This window comes from Leptonotus elevatus, chromosome 6, assembly GCF_054856555.1.
Source record: "Leptonotus elevatus isolate MCC_2025b chromosome 6, RoL_Lele_1.0, whole genome shotgun sequence".
Taxonomy (NCBI): Eukaryota; Metazoa; Chordata; class Actinopteri; order Syngnathiformes; family Syngnathidae; genus Leptonotus; species Leptonotus elevatus.
This window is the reverse complement of record NC_141244.1, coordinates 19,150,351-19,175,851: the sequence shown is the minus strand read 5'-3', so window position 1 is coordinate 19,175,851 and position 25,501 is coordinate 19,150,351. Positions and strand designations below refer to the sequence as shown.

Sequence of the window (25,501 nt, the reverse complement as noted above, 5' to 3'; positions counted from 1 at the left end):
TAGTCGTGTGCGTGTGTGTGTGACATATCCAAAAAGACAACAAAAGCGACTCACCGAAAAAGATGCTTCCCTCCATAGCTCCTTCGCGCTTAACTCCGTGTCAGTGTGTATATGTGTGCAGCATGGTCATATACTCCTCAGGCGTGTGCGTGTGCGTGCGTACGCGTGTTCACTCCGGCTTCAATGCTCAGTCTGCAAACTGCACGAGGATCTGTTTCTTCCTCGCTCGCTCGCCCTCTCTCTCTCTCTCTCTCTCTCTCTCTCTCGCCCTGCATTCCCCCATCTCCTCCTCCTCTTCCTCTCTCTCTCCAAAGTGTCTATCTCCATTTTCCAGCCTCTCCTCTCCCAGGAGGTCTCTCATCTTTGTTTTATGTGTCAACCAAGCCTCTCACACTCATTCACCTTTTATTTCATCTCACTGCTCCTCGGCTTCCGTTTTTTTTTTTTTAATCCTGCCGCCCCTCTTTATTCGTCAGACGTATCTTTACTTCCCTGACTCCTCTCCGTTTTTTTTTTGTTGGTCTTATTCCTCACTCACGGCGCCAAACTGTGATCTCATAACAGTAATAAACTAGATATGCAAAGCGGTAAATGAGTGTAATGTATCCCGATGGGTTTTCTCATGCATTCCATTGCACAATATAATTGGACAAAAAGTGAAAAGATTCCTAAACAGTGATGTGTGCGGAATAAAACTTGCATAGCGAACTCCAGTTTATTAGCGGGGTGATTTGGATTTCCAGTTCAGGTCAGGGTGCATCGTTAGGGGCCTTCTCTGCCTCTTCTTGCTGTCAAATGTGTTGCATCTCTTCCAGAAGTCATCAGTGCTAATAGTAGCTATCCTAGCTACAGAGCTAAAATGTATACTAAAAATGGGCAAATATCGACACCACGTATCGGTATAAGGCCGATGCCGGCCTTATTGTAAGGTATCGGGTACTACTAAAGCCGATACTAGCGACTGATATTTAAAGCAAAAATATCTTACTTGGAGTAGGTTTTACTCGGTAGTAGCCGGCGCTTTACTGCAGCAGTTTAACACATTGACGAACGAAATCTTCTGCATCAGAAAGACAGATTTTGTTTACTTTTTATCATTGTGGTAAATGAAATTTCATGTATCAAAAGTACTAGAGGAATTGGTACGTGGTATCGGTGAGTACTCAAAGAGTGAATACTGGTTTTGATCTGGGCAAAAAAGTGGTAGTATCGTGCATTCCTACTGCTGTAAAACCTCATTTAAAAAAAAAATGCTTTTACGAGCATGACTTTTTGTGGGTCTATATCTATCCGTACTTCGAAAAATGATATTGTCAAGTGACACTGGTTTCGTTGGATGGATTTTTAAAAACTAGTAGATATTTCTCTAAGTCAAGTTTGTGTTTGAAGGACCACTAAAAAAAAAAAAAGCCAACACGACATTAAAGCAGAATACAGCAAAATGCCCGACTTCCTGTTTCTTTTTTGTTATGGCTTCTTGATATATATATATATTTTTTTGTGGGTCTACCTATGATTAACATGCGTATCAAATTTCATAATACTGAGGGAAACTAGATTTGGGTCACGTTTTTTTTTCTCCCTTAATTCCATTGAGTGCAACCGAGCTGACAAGTTGACCTTTGAAGGATCCTTCTGAAACATTAAAATGGCCGCTTCAAAGTAAAATGGCTGACTTCCTGTGTCTTTTCGGGCTTTGGCTTCTTGACACTTTTTTGAGGGCGTACATATGATATACATGCCAAGTCAAACAAACTTTGGGGGTTGATTTTTATTTGTTGCTAAATTTCCCTAACGTTCCTTAAAACAAAGGATCAAGCAAACGACATTATTAGCTTTAGTAACTTCCAACCGAGCTAAATGCTAATGATTGGTCTGTTTAGCAAGGTCATTAGCGCACACATATGGACCCCTCCCTTGCCAATATACCGGGCGGTTTGATTGACGCCTTTGTGGCGCAGGTGGCAGCTAATCTTCTACAAAATGGAGCTAATGATGATGCGGGTCGTTCACCAGCCACTCAGCTTGGCTGTTTGGATTTTACAACCCCGTGACGTCGACCGTCATCCATCATGTTCGCCAGCGTTAGACGGCTGCTTCCAGAAGGGGAGAAAAAAAAAAGAAAAAAAAAAGGTTACACTCGCTGCTTAGCATTAAGAGCACAGCTGCTTATTTCCCTGAGGAGTTGCTGCGGACCAAAACTAAAGCTAAAAAAAATATTTTAAGAATGAGAATGGTTCATATGGGACTCAGCAGGTGGCCTCGCAATAAATTAGCAATGTTGACGTACGTCAAACTGTAACGCTGTGTGCCGCCTAGTGGCGCACGAGATGAACGGATGAAAAGTGATACACGTCATTGTTGTTGATTCATTTAATCTTTCGGGCCTTGTTCGATTTTACGACCATTAGCTTGTACCTGTCGGCCATTTTCAAGATTGTTTTACTTCTTATAATGCGGTACGTTTTTTTTTTTTTTTAACTAACATACATTCTTGGAATGTCTGTTCATTTTCTAATATTTCACCTTTCAAAATTGTTATTGTTAATAGTACAGTCTTTCAATAGCCAGCAGAGGGAGCTGCACTTGTTGGATTCAAACGGAATTCTTCAAATCAATCAAAATTGCTTTACAGAAGAACAGCAATTAAATGGTTAGTTTGCGAATTGACCAGAGTGGTGCTTTGAGACGTGAGCCGTCGTTCAGACGATTTATTTTTTATTTTTTGCTTTGACTTGCAAACAAAAATTTAAGATGCGAGCATTCTCTGGTAGCAATGCATTCACCTCATTTCACAACAAGCAAGTTTGCCAGAAAAGAGGCTTTAACCGTGGGCAGTATTTTATTTAGAAATATTTGAAACTGTTTATCGACATTTCCAGTAGAATTTTACTTTCAAAAGAAACAAAACAAAGAGAATTGCACGTGTATTTAAAGCAGCCACATATTGTTTTTGTTTTTTGGGGCCAGGCTATAACGGATTAATGACATTTCCATGGATTTGAATGGAGAACGATGATTTGAGATACACATGTTTTGAGTTAGAAACATGGTCACTGTATCTCAAGGCACAAATATTACATGAATTTGCTCCTTTGTCCACAAATTGATAAATGATGTAATTTGCTTTAAAAAAAAAAAGAAGAAGAAAACAAAATACAATTTTCAAGTGTTTACACAATCATGAATTTTTTTTTCGTTTTCATGGGTTTTAAATGCTCAAAAGCGCTGATGGGAGAGGCAAACAGTACAAATGGATGTAAACAAGAAAAAAAAGACAAGGTGGACACAAATGACCAGCAGAGAGCCCTTAATACTTTTCAATTAACATCTTTTTTAACTGACATCCAATATTTGTCTCATCCTTATATATATTTTTTGCTGTCTCGTAAAAGTCAACACCTGCTTTTTATTGTTTTCTTGCTTCGCGAAGCAATTCAAGCGTTTATGAGTGTGACTTTTCATATTCAAACCAGCGCTGCAAAACAACAATCTTATCGCAAACACACCGCATGACGGATGTTGATGCAAAGACTTTTATCTGCACCCGCTGCTACAATTTGTCCTCGCAATGTGAAAACATGCACGGAAAGGAAATTTCAAATTTGCATTTTATTCTTGTTTATAAAAGATATTATCACTGCATGTACCGTACTTGTTTGTGTCAATTAATCTTGGACTTGCTGCTGAGTTTGATTATTGAAGATACTTAATATTGTAATGAATAGCTTAATAGTTTGGTCAGGAAATATGTTTTCTTTGGAATTATTTTTGCATGGAAAATTCAATTTAAAATATATACATGACTTAATTTTTACTCTTTGGGGAAAAAAATCCCTTCATTGATATATAATTTTCATTTTTAAATATTTTTCAACACTGTAGACAGATTTAATATGGAACTACTCAAAAGTTCTTGTAAATAGTGTCAGCAGTTCAAACATAATAAATGGTAAGTAAATCTTCCGCAAATGTGCAATCAGTGATTTGTTGATTTAAGACATTTTAATCCTTTTAATTGGGCACTTTTGCCCTTTGATCACATTCCGTTTTGTCAATGGTGCAATAATTCATCCACATAATAATCAATTACCAAAATAATCAATAGTGACGTGCGGGTTTGCTGCTAACACCACACCACGTCAAATGAATGCAAAAGCTCTGTTTTGCCGTGTTGCTTGGCATTCCCGCGACACGCGCGCACGTCAACACGCGCGCACGCATACAAAGAGCGGTCTGATTGGACGACTGTACTGCTACCGCTGAAGGTCAGACAGAATTGACCGATTCAAGCCCAGGACGACGCTATTGACTACAGATGCTTTTTTTCTTAATCAAAGCAACACACGCACACAGAAGACACGCGCGCGCGCACGCACGCACTTACACGCAAGCAGATGTCCAGCAGACATCCCGTGACGTGTCTGCTCCAATCAAAAACAATAAATAAAATGTCCTCTGCCAGCTCAGCGTTTCTCAGCGAGCGTCCCCCTTCAGGCTTCTCCATTTTGCACCACACACGTTTTCAATTCATCCCGTCCAAACTCACTTCCTCCCTCCCGCCCCAAAGAGCCTTATTCCTGTAAATACATGTACGGTATTGCATGAGCGGTTTTTTTTAAACCTTGATTTACAGGCCTTATTTGTCAGTGTGGAGAGTGCTGAGGTGCGCGGGATACTTCATTAATCTCGCTGTCACTTTTAAGACTCTTCTCACTAGTTTTATGCTGAACATAGGTCAAAATGAGTGTCTGACATGGTTTAAGTTTGACATCGATGTGGGGTTTTTTTTTCTGTGTGAATGCAATAAATAGCCTTTGAAAGGTAAAGGCATGCAAAAATAAGTAGATTTCATTTGACTTTCTCATTGTTCAAGTAGCTACCCAATTTGTAGTTGCTCGATGCCAACTCAGCTCAGGAAAAATGGCAGAATTCTTGTGAGATGTATGTTGTTGTTGTTTTTTTGGGGGGAGGGGAAAAATTTAAGATGCTTTAACAACATTTTGAAAATTTGATTAGACACAGTATGCACTTTGTTTTGATTTTGGATTGAAAGCAAAAAAAGTGATTTAAAAAAAATCACAAGATTTTTCTGTGCAAGATTATTTTAGTTAACAAAAAATATATTTTTTTAAAGTTCAAAAATCAAAACGTAAAATAATAAAAAAAATAAAAAAACTAACAAACTACATCTTACATTTACAAAATTAACCAACTATTGACCATTTGCGCCGACGTCACGTGATCACGTGACTGCCCTATGACGGACGGCGGAAGGAAATGATTGTTGAATGGAAGCCGACGTGACCCGGAGCGACTTAGTAACTTAGCGACTGCTATTTTACAAAGAGCCATGGAATCTACGACTTCACCCGAAGGTCGCCTGTCAGTCGAAGTTGCACAATTAGTCGGGACTCATAGAGCGCGATATTTACTTTAGTTGGAGATCGCTCATTTGAAAACAGCCCCTTGCCTTCTGTTGCCTGCTGTTTGTACCAAGTAAAATGTTTGAACATTTATCTACTAACCTCGCAAAAAATGATCGCTTCAAATCCGTGAATACTTTGTGGGCTGCCAGTCTTTTCTGTTGCCTGCTGCTATCAATCAACGTCTTTTGTCTTCATTAGCAGGTATGCGATAAAAAGCAACATTTGGTTTACTCCTTTGTCTGTCTCTACAACCGACCGCAAAGCAAGATGTGACCATTTTATAAGAAAGGACTTTACGCTGTATGAGATTTAATGGTTACAATGCAGGCAAGTGGCTCTTTTGCCGCCCAGCGTCCCGGAAAAAAAAAAGGTCAATAGCGAAAATGTCCTTTGTTTTCATCTTTGGTAATTATTTTAATACACGAGCCTTTGGGTTTGATTTTAAAGGTGATTTAAGGTATATTTATTTCAATATTAACCGGCGAAAGTGTGTCACACAGAAGTGACATCATCTAGCAGCAGCCAATAGAAAAGCACCTTCAGATGACGTCTCTCCTTTTTGATTTATATGAGCCGAAACGCAATGTAAGGTACGAATTGTTACTTTTTTCATTATACCATAATGTTTATTAAAACTCTTGCACACATGTAATACAGAAAAAAAAATTAAAAAGTGAAAACTATTACCAAAAATAAGCTTTTTTTTTTTAAATAACTAAAACTAATAAAGACTAACAGAAAACAAACAAACAAAACTGACAACATTTTAAAAGTAGAACTCAAAACGAAATAAAAACTAACAATAATGAAAATTCCAAAACTATAATAACCTTGCCTCCATGACTATTTTTTCAAATCAATGATTTATCACAAAAATGCATACCATTTCTTCCATGCGTGTTAATAACCTTGATTCAAAGGCATTATTTGTCACCACGGTTAAGCAGCGTGGAGGAGAAGCCCGAGTGTGCTGTGACGTCGAGCCCGGGATACTTCATTAATCCCCATGTCACTTTCACGACGCTTTTCATTAGTTTGAAGACGACAGGATCCGCGCTGCGCTCGTAAAGGAGACGCCGGAGAGGGGAAATCGGCCTCCTGAGGGAGCTTGTTGACCCGCAAGCCGGAATAAAGTGCTATCATGTTAACAGAATCATTCTGGAAGGGAAAGATTGCGGCAATCTCGCTGCTCGCTTTTTATGGTTTCTGCGTCTCCGGTGGAACCTCTGAAGTCGAACACAATTTATTGCAGGCTGCTGGTCCAAAATCCAATTTGTTATGAAATGATTCAAGAGAGCTTTGTAAGACTATATGTATATATATTAGGGTTGCGCATCTCCCCAATAAAAGGTGATTCAATATGAACAGTATCTCAATGCATGGGATGAGAGAGAGGGGGGGGGAGAGGGAGAAAGAGAGAGAGAGAAGGGAGAAGAGGGAGACAGAGAGAGAGGGGGAGGGAGAGAGAGAGATTGGGGGAGGGAGAGAGAGAGAGGGGGAGGGAGAAAAAGAGAGAGAGAGGGGAAGAGGGAGAGAGAGAGTGGGGGAGCCAGAGAGAGGCGGAAGAAGGAGAGAGAGAGAGAGAGAGAAGGGGGAAGAGGGAGACAGAGAGAGAGAGAAGGGGGAAGAGGGGAGAGAGAGAGAGATTGGGGGAGGGAGAGAGAGAGTGGGAGGGGGGAGAAAAAGAGAGAGAGGGGAAGAGGGAGAGAGAGAGAGTGGGGAGAGAGAGAGAGAGAGGGGGAAGAAGGAGAAAGAGAAGGGGGAAGAGGGAGACAGAGAGAGGGGGAGAGAGAGAGAGAGAGAGAGGGGAAGAGGGAGAAAAAGACAGAGGGGGAGAGAGAGAGTAGGAGTGACAGAGAGGAGAGAGAGAGAGGGGGGCGAGCGAGTGAGTGAGTGAGTGAGGAAGAAACAGATCCTCGTGCAGTTTGCAGACTGAGCATTGAAGCCGGAGTGAACACGCGTGCGCACGCACACGCACACGCCTGAGGAGTATAAGACCAGAGAGAGACTTCTTGCTTTTCATTGGAAAGTGACAGAAAAATTCCGAATCAAGCAAAACTTCCTTTTTGGGCAACATTTCTGAGAAAATATGTTGTTATGGCGATATTTAAGACAAAATACTACTTAAGCATATTCATCAACAAATTAGCTCAGTGCTACTTTCTCAACCTTACCAGAGCAATTGTCTCATTTCACAAACAACTAACCTCGACAATCCTGAACATAAGTCAAATCTGATTTGCTACATTTCTCTGCACAAGAACATAAAAGCGCTGCGCTTAGTGGAAAATTGTGTCAAACGGAACGCTTTCTCCTGTTGCGCATGAGAACATTTCCTGGCATACATTTGTGTCGGTTCTTGTTCTCGCGCAGGTGCTCCGGATCGAGCGTTTGTGTTAACTTGTCCACACTGATGAGTTGGCTGGCGTACAAAATAATGTACGTCTGCGCGAGCGCCGCGACTGCTTCACCTCTCAAGAACGTCTCGACACGTCGCTTCACGTTTGCTTGAGATTTATCAAGCCGCCGTCACGGGCGGAACACGCCTGCGCAGACCGCGCCGAAGGACAAATGCTGCGCCGCCTACCAAGTTACAACACAATACGATGTATAAGTGAGATTGACATAAATCTTGTGAGAATTACATAAGTCTTGCGTGAAGTTTCTTGGGAATCACGAGATTTGCTGAATGGCTCAGAAGTTTTGAATAAGTGATTCAGCACAATTGTTGCGGAATTCGAAGAAGTCTTGTGAGATTTGCGAAATCTCATGTGATTTAGCAAGAGTATCGCAGGATTTTGTGGAACGCCTTTTTGATGTAGTTGTGCAGAAGTCTCACATGATTTGGTGCCGGCCCTAGAAAAATCTGAAGATGTGATTCAGCAGAATTGTCGGAAAATTTGGGTGGAAGTCTTATAAGATTTGTTGAGGATTTGCGCAATTTGGCAAAAGTTTAATGCTGTGGAACGTCTCTGTAGTTCGGAGGAAGTCTCATGATTTTGCTGAAGTCTTGTGACTTGGCTGAAGTCTTCAAGATCTCGAGGAAGTCTAACATATTTTTGTCGAGCCCTAGCGAGATTTTGTTTCTTTTTAAATCTTGCCTGATTTAACTGAGGTTTTATGAGAGCTGCAGGATTTAGCTGAAATCTCATGAGAATTGCTCAAGTCACACATGATTTAGGAAGTCTTGCAACACACATCATACGTGGATTTTTTTTTTGTTGGGGGGGGCAAATTCTTGCGCGATTTAGCAGAAATTTCGTGTGATTTTGGGAAATTTAGCGTGATTTATAGAAAGTCTCACACAAGTCTTGCGAGAGACTGCAGATTGACTACAGATTTCGTGCGATTTGAATTCATGTGTAATTTAGAGGAAGCCTTATGTGAATTTCACAAGTCTTGTGTGATTTAGCAGAAACTTTTTGTGGATGTGTGCGCCGTGATTCGGCCAGAGCCTCGTGACTTGAGAAAGTCTTGTATGATTTAACAAAAAATTGCATAAGATTTGAGGAAATCACATATAATTTAATAACATTCTACTTCTTACTATTGTTTGACATCTTGCCAGATTTGAGGGCATTTTTGGTAAGATCTGAAAAATACACGCGTCACCAGATAATCAAGGAAATGTTGGGAGTTTTAGTGCGGAAGTCTCATGAGATTTTCAAAATTGTTGCATGGCTTAACAGGCATTTTGCAAGCATAATGAAAGTTGAGGCATTTATGTCACTTTTTTTTTTTTTTTTTTTAGATCTATATGACATTTGTGCTTCTGATACCTCAAGTTAGTCCTCTGTTGGAGGAGGTATTAAGTGTTCTTTTGTTGACCTATGACTACAGGGACCTTTCACTGGAGCATCCCCGGGCTCACGTGGGACTTGTTTGTAACATGCACCCCCCCCCCACACACTTAGCCAGTTACAACTCAAGCCTGACTTCCCACCGCTTCTCCTCCATGTGTTTCTTATCAGCGAGAGTCCAGATAAGCGCTTGTACCTGGGGGCCCTCCAGGCCGGGAGTGGATCGGCAAAAGACTGGAACAAGTGGCAACATCTCCAAACTATTCTGGCTGTTTCCATTTACAGCTGTGAGTCATCTGGGTCCGAGCTGCTGAGGACGTTATTAATGCAGGAAGATAGCGGCTCCGCGGAGGCAGGAAACCACGTGGCCAGTTTCTGTGAGATTGAACTACAAAAAAAATAATAAGTAGCAGTTTGTCAAACTCAACAAACTTTTGACCCTTCGCCTAGCTTGTTTTATGTTTTTTTTTATTATTATTATTTTTTTTTTTAGCAGAGAGGATCAAAATGTCCTCACTTTTTTTTTTTTTTTTCTCAATGTGGACCAACCCTAAGCTTTGGAATAATTGGAAGCAGACACTGGAGGAGGTCACAGCGCCCCGGATGGTGGATGGGATTGCTCGCAGGCGGGCGGTCCTTCAAACGCTCAGAAGTCCGAGAACACGACGGAGCGATGGAAACGAGTTTTTTTTTTTTTACATTACCTTGCACAAACTCGCAGCTCGTAAAGCTTTTCACAGACCGTAAACGCCTCTCACCGTCCATCCGTTTATCCATCCATCCACCATGCTTTTGTTTAAATGGTGTGATCAGAAGCAGATTAAAAGCAAATGGATTTACGCGCTAAATGACACAAATCTGCCCAGAAATCATCAGATTAGAATTAGACCTCGTCCAAATGTAGATTCAAATCCAAACATGGATGTGTCATTGTAAGGATAAATAAATAGCAAAGGAGCTATAAGGTTTTCTTTCAGATTTCTGGCAGTAAATCGGATTTAGTGGAAATTCTTGTGACAGATCTCGCAGGATTTTGGGTGAGTTTCACACGATTTAGCACAAGATATGAGAAAATCTCATAAACGACCTTTCAAATTCAAAATGTCTTACAAGAGTGGAACATATTTCCTGTGAGTAAGTGAACGTTTTGTAAGATTTGACCAATGTCTTTTGAGATTTGGGAAATTCAAGCAAGTCTTATGAGATTTTGTTGAAGTCTTGTAAGATATAGTGGATGACCTGACTTGAGTTTCCATCAGATTTCAACCGGTCTTAGAATATTTAGTGGAAGCCTTGTGCTATTTTAACAAGATTTTACATGATTCTGTGGTAGCGCAAAAGGCTTGAGGAACCCACAAGTGAAACAGCATCAGGTTTGTAAAAAAAAAAACGCCTCGAGCATTTCGATGCAAAATCTGCATGATCTGAACAAGTCTCATGAGATTTCGTAGAAATGTTGTGAGATTTTGACACGTTTCATAAGATTTGATTGTGATTCATTTCTTGCTAGATTTAGTGAAAGTTCTGTGTTGTGAGAGTTAGCAGCAGTTTTGTGATATTTGGCGAAGATATTTGATATTTATTTAGTGTTACTACCTTTTGTGTTCAAAGTGCCGCAAAAATCAATGCTAGTTTTGCTAGCCATTTTTGTAGCATTCCGTATTGTGTGTTAACAAAAGGCTTAGTGGACTTCGAAAGGCAACGTCATATGGTTCGGTATCTGCCAATGCTGCTATCTGTGATGCTCACTGTCGTCATCCAGCTCAAATTGGTGCTCACAGGTCAAAGCAAAAAAAGCTCGTATCTCGTAAAAACTCAGGTCACTTGTAATTTCAATCAATAACAATAAATATGCTGATCTTATTGTGTAATAACATAATGAAGTGATTATACACTTAAATGATTTTCAGAACTGGACTTCTGAAGGGAAAGCAGAACTCGGATGTGGCCCCCGACAAAAATCAGATCGACACCCCCCTGCCTTAGATCATTTCTCTGTGTACAAACATTGTCAAAGTGTTATTCATGTGATCACAGCTGCGTCTGAAGTCAATCAAAGCTGCCGTTTTGATCCGTCTCAAAGCTTGTAACAATCTCCCAACTTTGATTCCGCCTTTTTGTCTCCCGGCCGCCTCGCTTCGGCGGCTGTTCCGCGCCTTTGTGCAGTAACACTCTTTTCAGTCCGCAGTCAAGCTTCTGACTCTAATTTGTGCTCGTTAGACTGCAGCGATTGTGCCTTCCCCCGGAGATCAATACCTGCGCGCGTCCACTCGGCCGCGTTCTGCTCGACAAGCTGCAGGGACTGATAACGAGGAAGAAGGCGAAGAAGAACAAGAAGCGGGAGATTGCAAGGAGACCACTTGTGCAAGGAATGACAACAAGATCAATTTGGAATTGCTTTTATTACGGTGGCCGCAATCCCACCTCCCAACCCCAACCCCCCCGACCCCCCCCCCCCCCTCCCCCATATCGGTCCTTTTTGTGGACTTTTAATTAGCGCGCTCATGAAACCACTTGAGGTTTTCAGTGTTTGGGTCATAAAAAAAGCCTCAAACTGATGAAGACTCATGTGACTTTCCTTTTGGAAATTCAAACTAATATCATTCTTTTGAAAGATTAGCAGCGCATATTATTATTATCATTATTATTATTATTAGCCACCCAGGCGAGACCATCTCGTTGGAATTCACTTTGAAAACATTGCGTATAATTGGAATCTCCGCCGCGCTGATTAGGAAAGTCTAACAAAAGGTGACGCGGCGAGTGTTGTCGTACTTTTCAATGAATGTGATCTGCCCTGCTCTGAAAGACAATTAAAAGAGCAGCAAAGACAACCGAGTCCAACATTGACTTGTATTGTCACGTTCACTTTTTTTTTTCAGGAGAAACGATACATTTATGAGAAATGTTACAATATGAAATTTGAAGATCTTCAGGTCAAGTTATGTTCGTACGGACAATTTTTTCGGACTAATTTCATAACACAATGTAATGGCTTTATTCTTGTATGACTAAGACTAAGACTAAATATTTACAGAACATTGCAAGTTAATGCATGAAATAAAAACCTTATTCTTGTTACATTAAAAACTTTTACTTCCACATATAACTTTACTCACGGAACATCACTAAAGATTAGGGCAAATTAATTCTCGTAACATTATGATTTTTTTTTCTCACCAAAAAAATACAACTTCATTCAGGGAATATTGCAAGTTGTTTCATAAAATAATATTATGACTGGGTATGGAACATTTTCAGATTCAGACAGCATAGTAACTGGGCGCAGATTTTACACCAATCTGATTGGCTGGATTGGGATCGGACGATATTTAGCATTTTATGCTGTAATATCCTAATTTGCCCAATCCATCAATGACATCATTGATCGGCTCCACGAAATAAGACATTGCATGTTTTTTGAAGCCTTTTTTTCGCCCATGCATTTCAATTGCCGTCAATTATACGTGGATTTTCGCTATTCGGACAGTCCTTCTCCCCTCTATAGCGTAAATAGAAAAGATTTTAAAATAGATATATTGTTCCATCTTCTCATCCAATTGGTGATCAGTTATGGTTTTTTTCTTTATAGGCGTTTCACATTGCTCGGCATTCTACGTAAATAACAGGTGCATCTTATAGCCCATATAATGTATAATAAATATATTGTGAGGTTTCAGTAGAAAACCTCAAAATGTATTTGCGGCTACTACAAAATGTATTAAACTGGAAATGATTTTTGAAAAATGAATCACATAGTTATGTTAGTAACAACTAAATAAATAATATAGAGCAAACTGACGGTCGGGATTCCTTTTAAGGTAAGTCCCATGCCTAATTGCGACTTTATTGTTGTAACACTATGCCTTATTTACGACACAAACAAATGGTGAAGAGTCACAAGAGCACTTTTTATTGACTTTTTATCAACAGACCTTGGAGCTTTTCCTTTATATATTATTCCTTATATTCACAGAACATTATTACATATTTTAATAAAAGTTATGACTTTTTTCCTAAAAAAATAATAATAATAATAACAGAACATTTTGACTTCATTTGGAATTTATTATCGTAGGTATCAATCAGATTAATTTTTTTTTGCATAAAGAGGCAGTCAAGAACGGATCTGAGCGAAGCGCCTGCAGACATCCTTGGAGCTTTTTCTTCCAGTAAACCCTTCTTTTTCGACAAATAATACGACTATTCACAAAACATTTCAACTAGATTCATAAAGTTATTTTTCTAGGGATAAAGCTGATGTATCTTATTGACTGACGAGTCCAGTCGAAAATGGAGCCGAGTGTGAACTTGACTGCAGACAACCTTGGAGATTTTCCTCCAATATCGATTATCACATAATGCTTGCATGGTGAAATCATCGTTATCGTTGGCAACACAATTGCGATTCCCACCCCTGCTTTTGGTAGCCTGAAGATCGGTCCCGACGCTCCTCTCCTGACGATCCAACTTCCAACGAGTCCGCATGCAAACTCTCCCCCCGTCTGACAGTCTAATTGGACGCTGCTGCGTTCCCCTGTGACCTCCTTCCTTAATGCTCAGCAAAAAAAGCAACACTGCTGTTAAATCAAGCCGGCAGCAGATGGCATCTGACTAAACAACTCCCCTTTTTTTACGAGGAACGCCGAGAGTAAACTGTGGTTTTGTGTAACCCGTAACCCAACGGCGAATCCAACTCAAGGCCACCGGAGAGCGGATTAAGACGAAGGACAGGCTCTACGTGATCTACTGTGACTCAGCCAATCATCTGACTCTTGTTATGCTGAAAGCCAAGGCAGGCATTAGCGCTGGAATGTCACCAGCTCCACTCCGAAAATGGCTTCCACTGGAGTTAGGGACAAAATGTGCGGGGACAAATTAAGTCCTCCGGGTCCCGCTGACGCTTTGCGCAAGAGAGCTGGGGAGTCTCATGGAGGCGTGATGGAGTATGGAGGGCAGCGGCGTGAAGTCAGTAAACTAATTCAAAAACTTGAATACGTCGATTTTTTTTAGGAATCTGTACTTTGTTTTTCTGACAACTTTGGACTTCTACAGTTTCGAGCAAGCCAAATTTAGAATTGTGTGTCTCAAGTGTAGTACCGCGTTGTCCCACAACATGCCAGGCAGCACTGATGTCTGCTAGAAGAGATGCAGCGTATTTGTCCGCAAGAAGAAGCGAACAGCTGTTGAGTATCGTGTAATACAGAATCAAATTAAGCAGTTTTTAGAATATTCGAACTTGTTCCCAAAGTGCAGAGAAAATCTGACTGTATCTGATATATGCTTATGACTTTTGTTGTATGCTCTGTTTGTATGCGTCACTGCTCCGCGTGTGTTTAAGTAGCATCTGAGTTATAATTCCGCGAACATGCTAATTTCCGTTGCGTTAGCATTAAGCTAGTGGGGTTTTTGGCCCAAATTTCTGTGTAGGTTTTACAGTAAATTCAAACTGAGATTTGTTTTCATTTTAATGAGTTTTTGTACATTTTTAATAAAGTAAAAAAAAAATGTTTTGTGAATTGTCTCAATATTTTGGGGTTTTCAGAGGTGGGTCTTGAAGGTGTCCCCCCACGATAAACAGAGGTTCACTGTCTCTGTACGTGTTTATTTTTGTTACAACATTTTACTTTACTCCCGACAAAGCTATATGTTCTACTCTTTACTTGCTCAAAATAGGCTTGTTACTTTTTTCAATATTGAAGGATGAGAATATCACGCAAAAAAATAAATATATAACGAGTGGTCAACCGTGGGTGATATTTTGATTGATTGATTGATTGATTGATTGATCTTTGGCCTATGGGTGGAGGAGAAGTTAAGACCAGCCTAAAAACCACCAGCATCTAGCATTCAAAAACAATGTTTAAAAAGACCCCCCCCCACCCCCCCCCCCCCAAAAAAAAACTGGTAAATGTACTCTCTGGCAATATGTTGTTTTGATCGTTTCCAGGGGGTGTTTTACTTTTCTCAATACGAGCTCAAGGCAAGTTAATAAAACACGAATGCTATTGTGTGCGTGTCGTGTGTGAAGAGAGTTTTGTGTTCGTTATCAAAACCGTTTCTGTGTTAATATGAATTTGTAATCCGTCACAACTTTTTACTTTTACAAAATTTAAAGAATCAACAAACACTTCTACTTCTACTAGAGTGTTTTATTACTAAAGTATCTGTATGAGTATTTTTGCCACCCCGTGAGGAACGGGGAGCCCGCGTGGCTGATCATCTGACTTGCATTTTAGGGTTTAAATGCAATCCCGATGTCTGGCGTTCCCTCTGAATGAGAAGTGACATCATCATCAGAGGACGAGTCCAAGAAGGCTGTGCCGACAACAGACAGCGGCCAAAATTGTCAAATCATCAAAGGCACGAAAAAGAGCAAGACACAGCTCTTAATCCATTAATCAATCAATCAGGATCAGGACTTGGATGACAACCTTTTGGATGAGCCTGAATCCATGTTTCCAAATTTGTGGGAACGGATTGGGGAAGTTCCTTTTCTGTTCCAAAGCAAGGTCCATAAAGGCGTGCTTAGACCAGTTTGATGTGCAACAACACCGTGCGGATGAAATAAAATGGAGATTGGGCCTCACATTCCAAAACTTCGGAGGAAGTCGTCCCACGTAGGATTTACGATACTGAGGTCTGGAGTCGCCAGACTACAACCCCCTAAAGGCCATTTTAGCCGATCAAGAGCCTGAAGAAAGTAACCTTCCACACCCAATCATCCTTCTATTTTAATCCATTTTCTAATCAGATTGGGGATCGGCTCCGAGATCCTGATTGTGTAAAGCCGACTGCATATTATAATGAAGACAAGATTGTATTGACATCCATCTGTGCCTTTAGACGAACCCTCACTTGGCACACTGATCTGATTTCTATTCATTTCGGAAAAGCTCAGATTCCAATCGGAGGTTCTGTCGTTCCATCCTCTGTCCGCATATCCTTGCTTGAGAGCACACACAAAAAAAAACGGAATTGTTTGACTTGAGCCAAGTGAATCCAGCCTGTGATGGTAACGCAGGAGCGGCTCCCTGCAGTGAATTAATCTCTCTAGTCAACGCTATCCCACTAAAAGCTGTGCGCGGTAGTCCGCAAGCTTTATTGTTTGGGAACGTCATTTTTGGGAGTCCTTGAGTGAACTGACTCAAACGTGTCATCCTGGCGACCTGCTGCATTAAATCCTCTGCAGCTCGCTAATCCAGCAGCGATGAAACCGCAGCAAATGTTTTGTGGGATACGTTTACAAAAGACGCACTTACCCAGAAACGATTACAGCCAGCCCAGGCCTCATGTTGCCCTGGTGGTGCTTTAAACTACTTTATATTAAATTGCACAACAGTAGGGTATGAAATTAGTTGGGGTGTTGGAAAGTCTAGGGGAATTCCAGTCGCAAATTTAGCAGCAATACATTTTATAATAATGCATATATTTGTGGACACTGGGGTCAAGTTGTATTTTACAATTGTAAAAATGTGCAGAATTTCACAAGTTACTTCATGTTAAAGATTAGATAGCTCTTAATTTGAAAGAGCTGTCACCAACGTCTTACAAATGCAATTATGCCATCTAGTGACAGTAAAAATGAGCGCAACCCAAATCAATATCACACTCGGTTTTTTTTTACAGTACAGTACACCTTTCTTCCTTTTCACTCAACTTTATGAATTATTATGAAATTCCTGTATCAGTGACGAAAAGATGCAGCCATATTTCTATTAGTTTAACATTTTTCTCCACTTTTATGTGGACGAGAGTAAGAAAACTTTAAAATTATATATATATATATATATATATATATATATATATATATATATATATATATATATATATATATATATATATATATATATCGTTTTTTTTTTGTTTGTTTGTTTTTTGGTACATTTTAGTGTACATTTAGAACAGATATAAAATTTGTGATTAAACGTGGTTTAACAATTGAAATCATGTGATTAATTACGAGTAAAAGATTTAATCGCCTGACACCCCTTGAAATAACAAATTATTATTATTATTATTATTATTATTATTATCCCCGTGACCCTTGTGAGGAATGAGCGGTTAAGAAAATTAATGGATTATTATTATTATTATTATTATTATTATTATTATTGTTGTTGTTGTTGTTGTTGTTGTTGTTATTTTGTGCAGTTTTCCACACTAGCCTTGCTTTTTTTCCCATGACTAACTAACTGAAAATGAGCGTTTTAAAACATACTCTTTTTATGACAATGGTTTTTAGTTGTTGTTTTTTTTATCCAAGTCAAAGCAAAGTTGAACAGCTGAATAGTCAATAATGTAGAAAATCGAATAATGTTTACAGAGGAGCACCAAGAGGAACAAATTGCTTGTTTCATGCTGATACTTGATCCACGCGAGAGACGTCTTACTGGAGCAAAGATTGATTTTTAAATCAAGTCCAACTTAAGTGTCCTAAATCTTTCTGTCTGAAAAAAAATCCATCCTCATTTGCTCCTCTGGTGTGTCACGCTGTGAACAAGCAAGTATGTTTTTCTGGAAAACAGAGACTGACTCATACAAACGCACATTTTTTTAAATGTTAACGGGGCGTCGGCCTACCCACTCTAATTCATAGATTTTGCTTATAACTACTATCTTCTGTTTCTGTTCATTTTCGGAGTAATTCCATTGACGGCCACAAGATGGGGGCATGCTTATTTAGTTTGAGACGTGCAAATTTGAAAGACGAGTGAAAACAGGAAGTATTTCAAGATCATCCTAGTTTTTGCTGAAGATTACTGAACGTTAAAGCCTCATTAATCCTGCTTTTTAGTGCTACAGAAAGTGATGGCAGTAGGTTTATTTTATAGCGTACATCTTTCGGCATAAGGCTAAGGAATATTTTGAGATGATAAATTAACTCATTCAAACCCAAAAATGTATAAATATGTTTTTTAATACTTTGTCCTGCCCTCCCAAAAACGTCTTTATACTTTTCTTATGTTTTTTTATGCTAGAGCATACAGAAGGCTTTGCTACAACTTCTGACATGAAGAGGTCGCTTAAAGCAATGGTAGTTATTACAAAAAACGTATATATAAGTATAAGAGTATAAGAAATCAGTCAGGGACGGAAACAGATAGAAATATACTTTACTTTATACTTTAACACAGAGTCAAGTACTTCAACTTTGATAACGTATATCCTTGTAGGAATGTTCCGTTTTAGGAGTCCCAGAGGAAACTCCCCAAGCCCGCTCATTAGCTTCCTCCAGAGAGTGCTACAATATTAACCTCTGACTGACACGAAATTGGTCACACATGCTCATCATGACAGGACGAGCAAAAATCAATATGGAACCTACGCTGCGAATCCCACGTTGTCGGTCATTTTGCTTTAAATTTAGTGTCCGTTTCCAATTCAATTCTGGCTTCACAGCTGCAACAATGGCACTTGCATCATAAATCAAAAGTCAATAAAATATGTAAGCGTCGGATTATTTATGGGGACCACCGACTGCCATCATCTCCAGCGTAATGCTCGTAAAGAACTTGTCACCCACATAAATCCCGCCGCTCTACTGGAGCTATTTTCCCCTCCTGCCGCCGTTTAGCAATGACCGCCGCCAAGGTCAGACCAAGCCGTTCACCACCTGATGGATCTTTTCACCCTCCTCAACTATTTACAGATGACCCCTGTGAAGGGCACCTGGCTCATGCTAAACTTGACACTAGGGTTACAAAGGGGTGGAAAATTTCCCGCAAAGTTTACGAGAAATCTCTGTGGGAAGTTAGCAAGGAGAATTTTGGCAATGCATAAATTGTGGGATTATTATTATTTGGGAGTCATTTGAGGAGAGGGATAAATGTATATATTTAGTTTCTTCAGCCATGCAAAACGATAGCTCTCCTTGCCCACATGCAAGGGCATTAAGTACCCTAAATGGTTAGTTTCTTTTTTTGTGTGTGGTTTTTTTGTTTCTTTTTTTTACTCCACTTGCAAGGCGACGTAATGTATCTAAAACTGGTTCAAATCAACAAGGGTGGGCGAAGTAAGGTCACATTCTATAAAGACGTCAGGAAAGGCATACTGTCATATAACAGTTGAACTTGATTTAATTCAGAGATATTTAAAAGTAAAGATATAATGGGAAGGGGGGGGGGGGAATACACAAACCAAAGAATTTAAGCAAGACAAAGATTTTGGAAAATTTGATTTTAGAAATGCTTTAAAATAACTTTATCATAGATGTTGTAAAAAAAAAAAAATTGTTTTTAACCTGGATTGAAAAGCATTTACACTTGGGGCTGATTTCATTTCTGTTGACAGCATAACAGCTAAATGCTGCTTGACCATGTCTACTTTGATCTCTGGCTCTACTGATTTACTGAACCTGAGAGGGGTTTCACATTCAATTAGCATTTCTTTAGTGTATTCAGGACCGAAGCCGTTCAGTGATTTGTCGATTAGTATAATTTTATTTAAAAATAATTAGTGTTGTTCCGATACCGATACTGGTATCGGCAGAGGCCCCGATACCGCATTAAACAGTGGCATCGGCATCGGGGAGTACTAACAAGTAACATGCCGATACCATTCATTCTGACGCCAATATAGGACTTTGGATGCAGCATCTTGTGTCTTGCTCATGCACGGCATTCACTGATGTGTGACATGTTCACTGCATGCCGAGCTAATATATCCTATTGGCCATTGAATGCTCGGAAACAATGGCAGGGCAGCTTTTACATGTTGAGAAAAAAAAACATAGGTATCGGTAGGGTATCGGCATCGGTCGATACTACAACGAATCGATATCGGGGGCCAAAAAACGGTATCGGAACAACACTAAAAATAATCATAACGATTTTTTAATTTCTTTTTTATATCACAAACACTGTATATAGACATGACTATGTATACTGTGTATTATGAAAGATAAATATGTATAATGTATTCATGCATTGTCCAAAACTTGAAAAACTGACTATTTTACATCCACATCTAAAGTTTTCTCTCTCTCTTCTTTTTTTGTGCCTCATTTTAATCAACTCAACTTAATATTCCCACTCATGTTTCCCATATTGTAAGATCCATTTCATGTACGAAATGTCTGCTTTTTTTCCCCCCCTCTATTTTATTCCGCCTGCTGTGTCATTTGTACCGTGAAGCAAACATTCCAAATAAGCGTGCGGGCGTAAATAAAGCTCTTCTTTTTTTTCCCCCTCCTGATTTGATTTCCATTCCCACGCCAGACGCAATATCTCCAACACAGATTGGAGTTTTGGTTAGACAAACACAGCTGCACGCCCAGTGGAAATAATCCTATTGCCTGGTTAAAGCTCAACAGGCAAAGCAAATAAAGCGGAACTTTTTTTTTCTTCACCCCTTTTTGTGTGTTCAGAGCGTCAGGAAGTTAAAAAAGTGTGAATGGTGAGAAAATGAAGGCTGGAAATCTGCATAAAAAGTTTTATTACACTTCATGTAAGGACTGACGGGATTTACCATAAATATCATTATTATGTCAACTAAATCATATTTTTGAAGGCTTTAATTACACGAGCAGTCACGGCGCTGTAAAACGGCCATGCCAGCGGACTATTTGAAGGGAAAATGCATTTTTGGGGTGCAAACATGGCTCACTAGCTAACTGTAATTGCACACTGATGCGAACGAACATGCTTAAGTTCTTATATAGTCGGGGAGAGGCGACTCATGCCAGGCTCCAATGTGCAGCACGCTTTGGTTTTAGTCACGGACCAAAACAAAAAACAAGGAAACCTAAAATGGTGAAAAACAGGTCTTGCTATGTTCTCGTCATTTATATTTTTTCAAAATGAAAGTTCGCCAAAGGTGAATTTGTCAACCACAAATATGGGGCGAGCTGAAGTTATGATGAGTGTTACACTGATGTCGTTGGCCTGAGATAAAAAAATAAAATAAAAACTACAGTCCAACAAGCTCCATCTTTTTTTACTGAGAGAGCTCAGTATTGTTCATTCGGTAATCTTACCGATTCGACATGTCATCATCATTGCTCTCTCGCTTTATTATTTTTTTTAATGTATTTATTTATTTTGAATGTGCGTGCGTGTGTCATTAATTCACCTAAAACCTATTTAAAAATCCCATACCGTTCACCTAAACCGAATACTTCAGAATCCCGCTAGAATCGTGAAGTTGTCAGGAGACCCGAGGAAGGATCAAAGAAAAGAAAGAAAAGTGAAATCCAGCACCGACCAGACATTACCTACTACCCACCGGGTTACCAACCGAGCTCCAGCAACACGGAGAAGCATCATCATCTCTCGTCCACTTGGCCGCTCCTCTGCCATTATCGCACAAGCGCGAGCTAATGCCTCCTTCATTTTTCCCCCTTTCGTGTCGCCATCCAGGGATTATGAATCATGCAATGTGCGGTACAAGTGTTTCCTGCCTCAGCCCTCACCTGACAAATAGGAGCTGACAACATCGTGCCTCGTTCATTTGTCACTCCCCCGTGTTCCCTTTGCATAAAGATTGCAAAGCCTCATGGGAAAATGCACATCTGTGACACTCTCAGAGAAAGGCATGCAGAATCAATGTATATTATTTACATCGTGTTTAATGTCCGAAACGCCTCAAAGGAATTGTATTTACATCAAATATATGTACAGCTGATGGATCATGTTTACATCTTATTGAATGTTCTGTGCACCGCTAATGTAGCATGTTTACATGAAATGTTAATCTTCAGAATGGCATGTTTGTTCAACTATTAACATTACATCATCAAAGAGCGCCAGCCATTTTCAACACTTTAGATTGGTCAAAAATAAAACCCACGTGTGGACTGACAATTTGTGAAATTTACATATAGGAGGTTTCGCTAGCCAGTGATATGCACATAGGTATTATAATGTCCTATGTATAATTATAAATGATAATGTTATAATGTATAATATATATATATATATATATATATATATATATATATATAATAATCAAGTAATCATTTAGAGCCGGGGTTTTTTAATGTAAAACTGTCCAAATCCTCTGATTTCAGCATATCAACTGTGACTGATTTCTGTAGTCATTCATTTTTATTTTTATTTTAAAGAAAAGAGTATTAAAAATGAGGGGCATCAGGTGGTTAATTAATCGAATGACTTTACTAGTTAGCGCACGATTAATCACAAATTTTATATATTTTCTAAATGTACAATGAAAAAATTCTAGGTTTTCATACTCTCGTTAACAAAAGTGGGAAAAAATGTTAAACTCATAGAAATAGTTCAAATGGATTTTTGACGTCTATAGCCGTCAATGGCAGTGAATGAGTCAATGTCTATGTACCTCTAATGTACTATATTGACATCATATTTAATGTACATACCTGTTATGTACCTTATTTGCACCATATTTAATAACTGCACCTCAAATGTACCATACTTACATCATATTTAATGTGCCATATTTAGTTTGCCTCTAATGTACCAAATGTACACCATATTCAATGTAGCTCTTTATGCATACCCAATGTATCATATTTTTACATATTTAATATAGTCATCGTAACTGATGTATGCATATTTACATTACAATTAATGGTATATACACCTTCTAGTATACCATATTTACATAAAATTAAAATTGGATACAACACACTTACAGACAGTATTTCATCATCTCCAATGTATCATATTTTGACAATATGTAAGGTTTTATACACCTTTAATATACCATATTGACATCATATTTAATGTAATATACCACATTTATGTCATTTATAATGCTCCGTCCACTTCAGTTGTACCATATTTATATCATATTTGCCCTTTGTCCGGCTTTCCTGTTGTGATTTATCCCAATGGGGAAAATGATTTTAGTTACAAGCTAGGATATGAGACAAAATAAATTCTTAAATCAAGATAACACTGTAATGGGTTTGATACTTCCTGGTTAAACTCGAAACGTACCTAAGCAGTAACTGTATTCATTTTGAGGTGAAAGGTAAAATGAGAAGAGTCACCTGGCACCACTCCGGAGACGTCGCACTCCGCAATCCATTAGCAGACCTCCACAATTCCGTCTTGTTCCCCCACGAGACCTCATCACCGTCTTCTTGCTGGCGATGGAAATACTTTGGAGCGGGACGCCTCATTTGTCTGGAATATCGTACTGCCTGACAGGGACAAAAAAAAAAAAAAGGACTTGGATGTAGCTTTGTGATCATGTTTAAGATCTGGCCGTTAATGTGAGTAATGATTGGACATTCAGAGGTATCAAAAGTGCTCACGGTCTGTAGTTAAGAGGAAAAAAATACTGATGAAAGTAGAAATATGAATTCAGCTTAAGTAAAAATAAAAAGTACAGATTGTGAAATGGAAAAATTGAAAATGCACCAAAAAAAAACACACACACACACACACACATCATGGCAATAAAGATCTTAAAGCCTCTTTATTGAAACTCACAAGTGGGAGTACCCCCGAAAAATCAACATAAACAGGCAAAGCAAGAATGTGTACTTTTACTTCCCACAACTGCCGTGGTTTGAGCTGGAGTGGACGGACGAAATAAAAACAGAAGCTCGGAGGTGTTGGTGACCGAATGGTGCTGAAGTGACAGCAAACGAGGTGGATGAAGCTGTCCTGTCACGTCTTGTCTTTTCTGCTCTTGTCTTTGAAGAGCGCAAAGATTGTCTTTGGGCAGCGTGGCGAACGTCACGCTGAGCTTGTTCAGCTTTGATCAGAACTGACGAGACGCCAGTAAAAGCATCCAACAATCACATGCTCTCATTCAGGCGCGTGAATCCGGAGCAAGTATGCGCAGTTGAACGCTTGTTTCTGTCTTTGGACGTAGATGATGATAAAAAAAAAAAACACGGTGCTGGATTTCCTTTCTTTTCTTTGATCCTTCCTCGGGTCTCCTGACAACCTCACGGCTCTAGCTGGATTCTGACGTATTCGGTTGAGGTGAACGGTATGGGATTTTTAATAGGTTTTAGGTGAATTATTGAGTACTCACGCACATACAAAAAAAAAAGAAAGAAAAAAAGAAGAGAGCAATGATGACGTTGAATCGGTAAGATTGCCGAATGAACAATACTGAGCTCTCTCAGGAAAAAAAAAAAAAAAAAGATAAAACACAAAACAGGGTTTTGTCCACCTTTTTTAAAACAAGTAGTAAAATACAATTCCTAGCTGGAATCTAAAAGATGTGAAATCCCACTTGCAAAAATTCATTAACCAACTGAATTTGCCAGCTCGTAAACACACACTTAACACCCGACTGATTATCAGCTTATGCTTTCATTATCATTAACATGGATGTTTGGGTGTAAACGTGAACCTTTTGTTTTTGACGCTTTGCTATGATTAGCGGCCGGTTTTGTCCCGGCAATTTAGCGTCCCGGCAACTTAGCGGGGGGGGGGGGGTACAAGTGGGGGATAAATGTAATTTCCTGTCGACTGTTGTGAACACAGCATGACTCCAGTTTAGCACATTCCAGCCACTTAACTCCAGCAGAAACACATGAAGACACTCAGCGGGACGAGCACACAAAACATGACCTGTTTAGCATAAACGCTGGAAAAATTATTTGTGACGTGCACCCGACAAGATATAAGGAACCGTGTCCTATAAAGATACTGTATATGAACTCATATAGAAAATTCAAGTCAACAAAAAAAATACAAATCTTGACAATAATATGTTCTATGCAGCCCCACTAGTCTAAATATGGTGTTTTGCTTAACTCATTCACTGCCATAAATTCATTTAAAAAAAAGGTGATTAAAAATTAGAAGCAAAAGGCGATTCCATTTTTTTATTGTAATTAATCGCATGACTTCACTAGTTAACTCGCGATTAATCACAAATTTCATATCTGTTCTAAATGTACAATAAAAACATGCTCTTGTTACCAAAAGTGGGAAAAAAAATGTTAAACTAATAGAAATAGTTCAAATGAATTTTTGACGTTTATAGCCGCCAATGGCAGTGAATGAGTTAATATTGTGTTCGTGGAATATGAGTTAAGCGGCAAAATCCAGATGTTGATGACGAAGGCGGCCATTTTGCCACTTGCTGTCGAGTATAAATGACATCACAGTTGCTCAGGTCTTCAGGTAACAACCAATCACAGCTCAGCTTCAGAAAACAGGTGAGCTGTGATTGGTCGTTACCTGAGTCCTGAGCAATTGTGATGTCATTTTCAGTATGTGACAAAATGGCCGCCCCTTGAGATGGATAAAAGGGGCTGGATTTTGCTGCACAACTCATATTCCACAAATGTAATATTAATCAGAATGTCATGTTTACACG

The 25,501-nt window shown here is 39.3% G+C and overlaps 1 protein-coding gene across 9 annotated transcripts in view; it reads right to left on the bottom strand.

Moving 5' to 3' along the window:
- Nucleotides 1–25,501, bottom strand: part of znf385d (zinc finger protein 385D) — a 115,474-nt gene that overhangs the window by 61,314 nt on the left and 28,659 nt on the right. For 4 of the 9 annotated variants that reach the window (XM_086078634.1, XM_086078632.1, XM_086078633.1 and 1 more), the window contains 2 exons: nt 23,205–23,357; nt 9,426–9,604 (listed from right to left, as the gene is read on the bottom strand). Coding sequence is in view for 4 of the 9 variants with exons in the window: in XM_086078628.1 (XP_085934754.1) it covers nt 4,388–4,412 (25 nt within the window). In the remaining 5 variants the exon portion in view is untranslated. Of the gene's footprint in view, nt 1–54; nt 273–4,387; nt 4,506–9,425; nt 9,618–23,204; nt 23,358–25,501 lie in introns of those variants that run through there. The other 5 variants (XM_086078630.1, XM_086078631.1, XM_086078635.1 and 2 more) reach the window with 4 other exon arrangements.